General features: G+C 36.0%; 1 protein-coding gene across 3 annotated transcripts in view; it reads right to left on the minus strand.

Annotated features, from left to right (window-relative positions):
• kdm4c (lysine (K)-specific demethylase 4C) overlaps positions 1 to 8,526 on the minus strand; it is a 29,952-nt gene extending 21,426 nt beyond the window's left edge. For all 3 annotated transcript variants that reach the window (XM_036213175.1, XM_024289696.1, XM_024289695.1), the window contains exons 1-7: positions 8,310 to 8,526; positions 6,053 to 6,219; positions 5,680 to 5,855; positions 5,242 to 5,356; positions 3,308 to 3,501; positions 879 to 928; positions 13 to 116 (exon numbers count right to left, since the gene is read on the minus strand). In XM_036213175.1, coding sequence (XP_036069068.1) covers positions 13 to 116; positions 879 to 928; positions 3,308 to 3,501; positions 5,242 to 5,356; positions 5,680 to 5,855; positions 6,053 to 6,196 — 783 coding nt within the window. In that variant the 5' untranslated portion in view covers positions 6,197 to 6,219; positions 8,310 to 8,526. The remainder of the gene's footprint in view (positions 1 to 12; positions 117 to 878; positions 929 to 3,307; positions 3,502 to 5,241; positions 5,357 to 5,679; positions 5,856 to 6,052; positions 6,220 to 8,309) is intronic.
• Positions 8,527 to 10,178: the final 1,652 nt, after the last annotated feature.

Genomic DNA, 10,178 nt, shown 5'->3' on the forward strand with positions numbered 1-10,178 from the left:
ATGAGAGGTTACCTTATCAAAGGGAATTCCATACTTCTTCAGTATGGACGGGGAGATTAGAGTCATCTTGTGACGGAGAAAAGCCTCACATCCTTTGAAGCTGTTTGGGAAGAAACCTGTCAAACATGAAGACACCATCAAAGAGAGTTCACCAGTCCAAAAAGAAAAAAGAAAATAGAAAAAGCGTTTCATTCAGCACTTGATGGCACCGATTCTTTTCACCTTTATACTAAATAAAATGTCCATCCTCTTGAGTACTCAAAAGTAGCTGTGTTTCCATTGACTATGAAATTGCGCAAAAATAAATTCCCCCAATGAAAACACAACAATTTTGAAAAAAAACTCACATTTTATGAGGTGGTTTTTGAGGCGTATCAAAATTGACATATTTTGCAAAACTGCACTGGAAACACTTTTTTAAAATAAATGAGTGAAAAACAGCCAGTCCCACAGCATCACACTGCTCATCAAAAGTTGAGCGTATCATATAGAATTGTTAACTGTAAAACTGTAAAATAATATTGAATATTTCTCTTAAAAAATAACAGCAAAATAAATGTTCATTTCTTGTGGGGTCATTAAAATACAGGAACAACAGAAGCTGAAACTGTTAAAGTTCAACATGGTTCAGTGGTTGTAGACTGTGAATGAATTTAACTTTCAGAAATTGGAGGAAGCCACCAACTCTATTAAATGTGAACTTTCATTTAAAAGAAAAAAATCCTAAACTACACTTTTGGAATTTTCTTCAAGATTTAATGACTGTCTTATAGTACAAAGCAGAAACAATAGATTTTCACGTATCGCTTCTGTAGTCCTACATGTTATTTCATAACTCGATTATTTCCAATACAGTGACAGTGCACATGTTCTTTCACCTGTAGCCAGACGCTCCAGTCTTTTCCCGTGCTCAGGAGGGATGGCATACCTTATATAAGCAGAGAAAAGAAAAGGAAACTGTTATTTTATTAATGCGCTGCTATGATGGCTTTGGTGCCGCACAGAGAATTTCAAGACTGCCATCAAGTGGTGGATCTGAGTGCTCCAATACTGTTCCAACACAATCAGCTCGTGTGTTTAGAGGAGGGGTGGCCCCTCCAAAGGAGGAAAAGTAAAAGAAAACCGATCTATTTAATGGATTGGATCACTGTTTAGAACCAGAGGAGCCTAAAAACTGAAGCTGAAAATCCTGGAAAGAACAAGCAGGCCTCTGGTCTGGAATACAAGAGCTGTCACAGGTTTTCGCTGAAAACAACTTCAAAATGTTGGAGTTTAGCCATTAAAGAAGAGCCAAAAGTAGAATTTAGAAATGTTTTAATAGGTTGAAGGTAACCAGGGAACCAGGGAACTCATTATAGATTTTGGAGATACCAAGGTCATTCCTCTTCATAAAAATGCTTGGTAAAAAAATTACTGATTACTAAGGGTATAGGGAAAAATCGATTTGGTAATATATTGCGATATTTAATTTGGCGATACATCTATCAATTTAAAAGGCTGACAAGAAAATATAGAATTAATTATTTGTCAGAGTTCTTCAGTCTTTTTTTCTGAGTCATATTTTTTTAATGAAAAGAGAAAAAATGTTCTGATACAGTCTTGGGATATATCACGATATGTATCGTATTTTGAGACATTTATCGCGATACGTATCAGATCGCCAGATTCTTGCCAATACACACCCCTACTAATAAGATATTTATCTAGCATCATTCCAGCTTTTTTCTGCGCTGCACTGCTGATGCAACCTGGATTTAACATTTTTCCAAAAGTTCTCAGCAACAAAACTGGGGAGCGTGACAGAAGAAATCCCTGAAGGTTTGAGTCGACATTTCATTTGACTCGCTCCAACCGCCCTCAGGTCCGTGGCGTTTCTGTCATCGTGTCACCTGTCAGCTTAACACGGCAGTGTGGGGACTCGGTGAGACAGGGACACAACCCTCAGGTGGAGGTGGCACAGAGGCGAATGTGGGACTGAGAGGAGGCGCTGATTTATTTTTTTTTTTTTTAAAGCTGCTTCCCTGCAGAGATGAGTTGTCGAAAAAGCAACAGAATGAGAGCACACACGAGTGTGTGCAGAAGATGATAAGAATATGTATGTGGAGGTCCCTGGCACATGAGGCTGCTCTTTGTAAAGTGTGCGTGTGTGTCACTGTCTGGCTGTGACACTGATCCCTGTGGGGGTAGCAGGGTTCACTGCTCTAATGAGCAGAGGTTCCTCCATGGTGGGGAAAAAAAGCCAGAACCCCCTTTTTTCCCACTACTCTGCATATTCCAGAGTTTAAAGCTTAAATGTGTCACCTGGTCAAATATATATAGTATTCATGTTTTGTGTTTTAATATTTACATTTTCTCGTGATAACGAGATCCACCATTGCATTATCATGAGAAAACAAAATTTGTTTTCTCGTGATAATGAGATATTGAGCCCAACTCACTTTATATAAAGCAGTTTTTCAGAAAAAATGTCAACAGTATTAAACCGATAAATTATAAATGGATCGGTTCTTCTGGCGTTCGTCATTTTCTCTGATAAACTGTTTTGTTTTGCTGCGGATGTTTGGAGTTCAGTGAACTCACCAGGCAGACACGCTCGCCGTTGTCAGGGATTTTAGGAAAAGACCTGACAGAACTCTGGGTCGAAAACACATAAAAATAAAAAAATAAAAAAACCCACATAAATTGTGTTAGCTTGAATAGCACAGTTTGGCACATTTTTGGCATTTTTTTCCCAGCTGCGCATCTCATTTTAAACACGCCATCTCCATGCGAATGCAGACTAATCCCTTCTTGCTGTTTTGTACAGTTTCTGTCAAAGTAACCACAGTAGTTGCTGGGAAAATGCTGTGGAATCACGCAGAAGGATATTTACTACATTAATTAAAAATGTAACTGCCTTTTCATAAGTGTTCTACAACTTTTACTGCACTCTTGTTCTCTGTGCACTTTTATTAGAGATTGGTTGGTTTATTTTAATTAATTTCAGCAATCAAATAAAATGTATTGATAAAAAGATCTAGTTTAAAGTCAATGTAATTATTTCTAGTATGTTTTTTTCTACTCAAAAAGGAAATAACAGAAACTAAAAAATAGGATTGTGTGAGAATAAAAAATGTACATTTTAGTGATAAATAAAATGATTTAGTGGCATATTTCTATGATTTTACTGTAAATATTAAAGAGCATGGAGATGGATTATTACCCTGCTGAGCAGGTAAACTATTACTGAAAAAGATAGGTTTGTCATCAGGTTAACTTGGTTGATTCCAATAATTGTGGGTATTTTACCCGTAACACACACACTCACCAGGACTTGGGCTCTCCAAAATGAAGGTAGTTGATGCTGTACAGGTCCATGTCTTCAGTGTGCCAGGAGAAGGTGGTCTTCCACATGCCGAAGTATAAATACGGAGTGTTGACCCCCTGTATGGACACCCCGCAGTCCTCTTCAATGACGTCCAAGATGGAGTTCAGGTGGCCGACGTTCCACTCCTCCACATCCTGGGAAACCGAGAGATTGATCAGAGCTGCACAGAAGGTATTTTTGTGCAGTAGGATTTCATTAATAATGTTACTCGTTTTCTTCTGTTGTTTTAGTAAATTCTTAACTTTTAAAGTGAACAATGGCTGTAAAGGCAGCAGTACCTGAAACAGTGAAACACGAGATTTACTTCCTGAAATATGTGGGAGGTGCTTCTGCCTGCTTTGTGTTTTAAGGAAGTCTTTAAACTCTTGACAACTCTTAAGGTTTTAGTTATTTGGAAATTGTGGCGTCTATATGTTTCATAAATAAGTTTAAAATTTATAAAAATGTGCAAGTTTCAAAATAAAACTAACATTTTTTCACAATCATTTTTCAAAATTGTTTGCAAAGACTTGGTCCAAACAAACGAGAGGATCTTAAATGGGACTTCCATTATCCACACAGTAGACAAACTAAAGTTCTTGGGAGTGATCGAGTCAAACCAGTGGAATCTGAAATCGCCTCGGTGGTTGGATCAGAAACAAAAACTGTGGAAAACCTCTAGAAAATTAGGTAAATCTAAAAAAATTAATCAGTTTCTAAAGCAAAAACGCAGAGTCCATCCTGAGAAAAGCATGTCTCCCGTCTGGAGCTTTAAGGCCCGGTCTCTTGTCATTTGTAGATGTCTGTTGAGGGTTTCAATCTGCAGGAATTTGGTTTTAAGCAGTTTTTGGTAGGTTGAAAATTATGCAGTTCAAGCATAATTTACGTAGTTCACATGCAATTGTTATACTAATCTTGAGTAATTGTGTGCCATTTATGCAAATGTGTAGGTTAACACACAAAAATTACGTAATTGACGCACAAATCACTAATGAATTAAATATAAACGGCACAGAATTGACGTATTGCGTGACGAGTATATAAATAGGCCAATCTTTCACCCCTCCACCCAGAACGGGCCGTCTGCCCCTAATGGGCTGGCACCCTTGTAACTGACTTAGAACTGGTGTGGACCAGGAGAATCTGACTGCTTAATAAAACAAAGTATCGGCGGGTGCTGTCCTGGTGCTGACATGGTGTGAAGAAAATCAATGAAACGCGGGTCTACGAGTTCTTTACATGGTTTATTTGCACTTCTTATGTGGTTTTAATGTGGTTCATTTGTGATAAATCTGTGAAAATTTCACGTAAAAACCACAACTTTTCTAAGTTTTGCCACATATATTCACTTATTGCCAAATTTAATCCATGCAGTGTGCGCAGAATATACACAATGGCTGTGTGACGCAGCCTTTCACTCCAGTGTTCACATTTTTTTGACTACTCCAAGTCTTCAGCTGTTTATGCAATTAACATAATTTCTGTGGAGTTTGATGTGGAGAAAAGCAGCCTTGTGAGTATTTTAATTAATATAACATTTTATGTTATCAGTGCAAAGTCAAAACAAAAGGAAAGAATCAGCTGATGGACGTTGATCAACGGTCCAGTAGTTCTAATAGGTCAAAGATTGTGTTATTTAGATGATTTTGGTGACATCTCCGGTGTTAAAAACAAAATATTTATTTAAAAAAAACAGCTTTTACTTTAAGCCTGGGGCTATCTTATGGCAATGTGGGGATCTACACATTTTTCTTAATTTTAGTAATAAAGCCACATCTTTAATTCTCTACTTTTATTTATTTTTTTGTGCTATTTTGGAAAACCTTTGTGTTAGAAAGGGTTCTTTGTACATTTCTGACATTAAAAAATTCTTGAAGATGCAGGAAGTCCTCTACCTCATCATAGAGACTCCCACTGACATCAGCACCATATATGGGCGACACAAACGTGAGGTTTTTCCAGTATTTCCTCTCAAGGTCTTCGTAATTCAGGTAGCGAGGTGTACAGTACCTGTAAATGGATGAAAAGATAAGACGCTGACAATTTAAAATGCAAAACGTACATTACACTATACATAAATGTATATATATTCAAAAACATTAATAAATTGTAATGCAGATGCTGAAATATTACAAAAAAAATGAACAAACTGACAAAGAAAAAGGTAAAAACTCAGACAAATGTGAATATGTGTTGACATTTACAATTAATATTTCTGAGAGGGGAAAAAAAGGTATTGAAATGGACATTTTCATTTCAAAGGAGCCCTTCTTATCAAGTGTTTTAATAATCATCAGTGAACTCTCACTCAAGCCATCCTGGAAAACACTCACATGTCACTGTTGGCCAACCGTCTGAACTCCTGCACACTCAGAGGCTTTTTCTGGATGTTGTATTGAGTGAAGAGCCCCGACTGGCCGGCCACCATCTGCTGAATGGGAGCGTCGATCATCAGGTTGTCTATATCGTCATACGTACGCCGAGGTTTCCAGCCTTTAGGAGGAATGACCTGAAAGACCAAAAACAAGGAGGAGTGTTGCTAAAGAAACCCAAACATATGAACACTTTGATTGTTAAATTGTTGTTTTTATGCAACCTTCATGTGTTCAGTTTCTCCTCATTTCCCCCTTTAAGAACTGAAGAGAGCTCTAGTCCCAGAATGATGCAGCAATGGGAACATTTACTGAAGAAAAAATCTCTGCTTACCTTTGCCAAGCCGGCACGATGTGCACCCTGGGACTCCATATAGACCAAGTACTTGTTAAAGTCTTTAAACTCCTCCATCGTGGGCCTGAAGGTCATTATTTTGCAGGTGGGGTTTGCAGGGCTACATACCCCTGCTCCCGCCATCCTGCCACCTCACCTACTACAACCTCGAGGAAACAAAACAAACAAAAAATAAATAAATTAAAAAAAAGTGTTTCTGAATCTGTTTCAGTTTTAAAAACATTAATTTGCTTTGTTTTTAGACCCTGCTTTGAAGTTATACTTGTGTTTCTGTAAAAAAAAAATCTGTTCAATAATAGAAATAATATTAATCTTAAAAGTACAAATGCAGTTGCAGAAAAATATGAATAACTTCATAAATAAAAAAATAAAAAAATCGATACCCTCGACTGTCCACAAGAGAAACAATCTATTGAGAAATAATACATGTTGGTTTTTTTCTGATTTATTTTAATCATATTAAGTATTTTTTATTTTCATCGCTAATATTTCAATTTTAAAATTTCAAAATAGATTATGTCAAACATTTTATTTTATCCAAAAAAACTTGCTTTTTTTGGGGGGGGTAGAAACTGTTTATTGAGCATTTTTTTTCTTTTATACATCATATGTAACAGAAATAATGGTCACATATAAACTATGTATTATTATATACATGGATAAATACAAATGTATTTTAAAAAGTTGTCTATTTTATTTTTATTTTTTTTAAGTTTAAGGCTATCCGTGAAATTAAATGATTGTATTATGAAATGTAAATGTTGTTTGTTTTGTTTAAGATGTGTAACGTGCATGATTGTGAATTTAAAAAATTGTGTTTTTGTATTTTATGTCAACTTTAAAGTTTTATGAGGTAGAGGCTCTAATATAATTTTATGCATTTCTATACCCGCTTTTTTTTGCAATATGTTGTATATGTGTAAATAAATAAAAAAAAATTTTTTTTTTACTTTCTTTCCCCTCCTTAATGTGATGATTTACGTATCCACTGTTCGTGTTTTGAAGTAATTAAAAAATGAGTTCCATCTTTTATGAATTAGTTCTTTTGAGCCTTTTACTGAGAATTTTATTTTTCTTATCTAAAAAAAGACATTGTGTGGTAGAGCCAATACATTATGGACAGACGGAGTGGTGGAGAATTTAACAAATTTTGATTTAATTTTCAGCACAGTGTATTTTGTAAATTGGCCACTAGATGGCGGCAGAGGCTCTAATGTTTTGATGGTGTAACCCCACTGGTACACTTGCAAGTTTTGAGCTTTTGTCCCATCCACCCATCCCACTCCCAACTCTGACTTTACTGTACCAACAAACAAAGGAAATCACACCAGTCCCGCGTGTTAGCTGGATTTTTCCTAACATTTATGTTTCTTTACTGCAAACCATACGACAATTCGATGCAATAACATGTATTTACCAGGTAGTTACACTGTGAAACTAGTTCAGGAGAAAGATTACAGCTTATTTTTCTTTGGTTTGCAGTTAATTTGCATAAACCGGAAACATGTGTTAAAAGAATTGGCCTCTAAATGGCTGTAAAATATATTTAGCTAAAGAAAAAACAAATTGTATTATGGCTGAAATGCAGTTTGGCTATTAATAGTTCACTGGTGGTTTGTGGGTCCGCTGATCTTTGTTGTCTGCCAACGCGACTAGCTAGCTAGCCTACGTTCTGTTATGATGCACAGCAATGGCTGAACAAACAGCTGACTCGCTAACAGATTATAGCAACCATATGAGTTCCTTTTTTATGTTGAAAAAACGTGAAATCATGGGAGTCGGTTCAGTATACAGAGTCGATAGCTGTCAGAGCGAAAAAAGTGCAACAAAGTGTTACGCTAACCTAGCTAGAGCGTTAGCTGACTTGTTACTTACACGAGTGAGTGGGGTTTAAATGCCTCCTGTAAGGTGGCTGCACGCAGGCCCCGGAGCTACTTCGTTTGAGACTTCAAAATGACAAAACTAGGAATGTCTGAGCTGATATAAAAACAATAAGGAAAAATATAACCTTGTAATTTATGATAAATAAACGGACATTTGCAAATCGACTTGTCCGAGACGGGCACGACCGCGTCCCAACTTGTGTTTTGGGTAATGCTAATGCTAATCCGTCCAGAGCTCCACAAAATTCTGCACGGGAGTCACGAAAATTGCTCGCGGCTTCCTCAAACACAAAAACACTAGCATGCACTAAAATCAACACATCCTCTCCTCGCACAAGAATGCAGCGATTTACCTCAAATTAAAGAATCGGTCTCGTTTTGTTGTTTATCTCCTTCCTTGTTCGTCCAGCTGATTCACATGACAGCTGCTGCCGCTGCTCCGTGCATCGAGGAACGGCTACGTTTCCACACTTTCGGAGCTCCAACCGCCTACAGCGGTCATGGCCGAGGAAGCGACGTCAGTCCCATCCAGGTACTGTGAGATCTGCGAAACGGGAACGCCAGCAGATCTGGCAACCCGGACGTTCAGATCTCTGTTCATGAAGAGGAAAGGTTCAAGCATTTACAACCATTACGTTGCCATGGAAAATAATTAAAAATCACAAAATGACCACTTTGTGCTCAAAAATAATGTAAGAATTTGACTTTATTTTCAAAATGCTGACGTTCACCGATTCCAACATCCAAACTATTCCTAACATTTGTTTTTATTATTGTAATTTGAAACAGAGCTTGAGTTCTTGAATTTTAATTTTGACATCAAAATAAAGATTTTTTTTTTTATTATTTTTCTTATTTGGTATTAGTATAAATAATAATACATGATTATTATTAATGTAATGTAATATTGTTATTATTTTTATTCTTATTAGTAGTAGTAGTAGTAAATGGTCGTACTAGTAGTGGTTTTAGTGGTTGCAGTAGCAGTATATTTTAGTAATATTAGTAGGAAGAGAAGTTGAGCAATAATATTATTAAAAGTAGTAGTATCAGGAGCAGTATTTTCAGAATTGTTATTATTATTGTCATTATTATTAATAGTAGTATTTGTACTGGTATTATTATTATTATTAATAGTACTAGTAAAAGTAGTAGTGGTAGTAGTAATAGTAGTAGTAGCAATGTTATTATTAGTAGTAGTAGTAGTAATAGTAGTAGTAGTAGTATTGTTATTAGCAGTAGCAATTTTACTAGGATAAGTAGTATTATTGTCATCAGTAGTAACAGTATTATTAGTATTAGTAGTATTATTGTCATTAATAGTAAGAGTATTATTAGTAATATTGTTATTTGTTGTGGTAATATTATTATTAGTAGTAGTGGTATGTTTATTAGTCATAGTAGCAGTATTACTGTTATTATTCATTTATTTTTTACTGTTATTTATTATGTACTGTTTTTTAACAAAGCTATGGCAACAATCTAATTTCCCCTAGGTGGGATCAATGCAGCTTTCTATTCTATTCTATTCTGTTCTGTTCTGTTCGGTTCTGTTCTGTTCTGTTCTGTTCTGTTCTATTCTATTCTATTCTGTTCTGTTCGGTTCTGTTCTCTTCTGTTCTGTTCTATTCTATTCTATTCTATTCTATTCTATTCTATTCTATTCTATTCTGACGTCAGAGTTTTGTTTTCTGCCTAAAATTCTAATTTTATTGGAAAGCACAAACTTTTAAATCTGCAAATTTTGACATTTATATTACATTTAAGACAGTTTTTTCTCAGAAAATATATAGTTTTTATCTTCAGAAATTTGGACTTCTTCTTTCCAAAATTTTTACTTATAATTTTAGAATTTTCTCTTATACATGATGTTTGAACTTTTTTTTTTTAATTTGGACAACATCTCGAAAATGCTTTAACCCTTGTGCTATCCCAGATATGCCAGAAATGTTGACGTTGGAAGTGGGGTCATCTAGACCCCACAAGTCAACTATCTCAGACCTGTTTCTGGATCTTGCCAGAGATCATCTTCTGCAGAAAAGACGCTGATGGGCTCGAATTGAAATCAGCAGGCAGAATCAATCATTGCTCAGCACCAGCAGACTTTTGAGTCACTGAGATGTTTTCCATCACACCCCCTCCGTGAGTCACTATGGAAACAGACTCGTTCAACTCCACAAGCAGTGTCATAAAAATGAAAATAATTAGGAAGTCATCGCTGC

Source organism: Oryzias melastigma, linkage group LG1 (genome assembly GCF_002922805.2).
Source record: "Oryzias melastigma strain HK-1 linkage group LG1, ASM292280v2, whole genome shotgun sequence".
Lineage (NCBI taxonomy): Eukaryota > Metazoa > Chordata > Actinopteri > Beloniformes > Adrianichthyidae > Oryzias > Oryzias melastigma.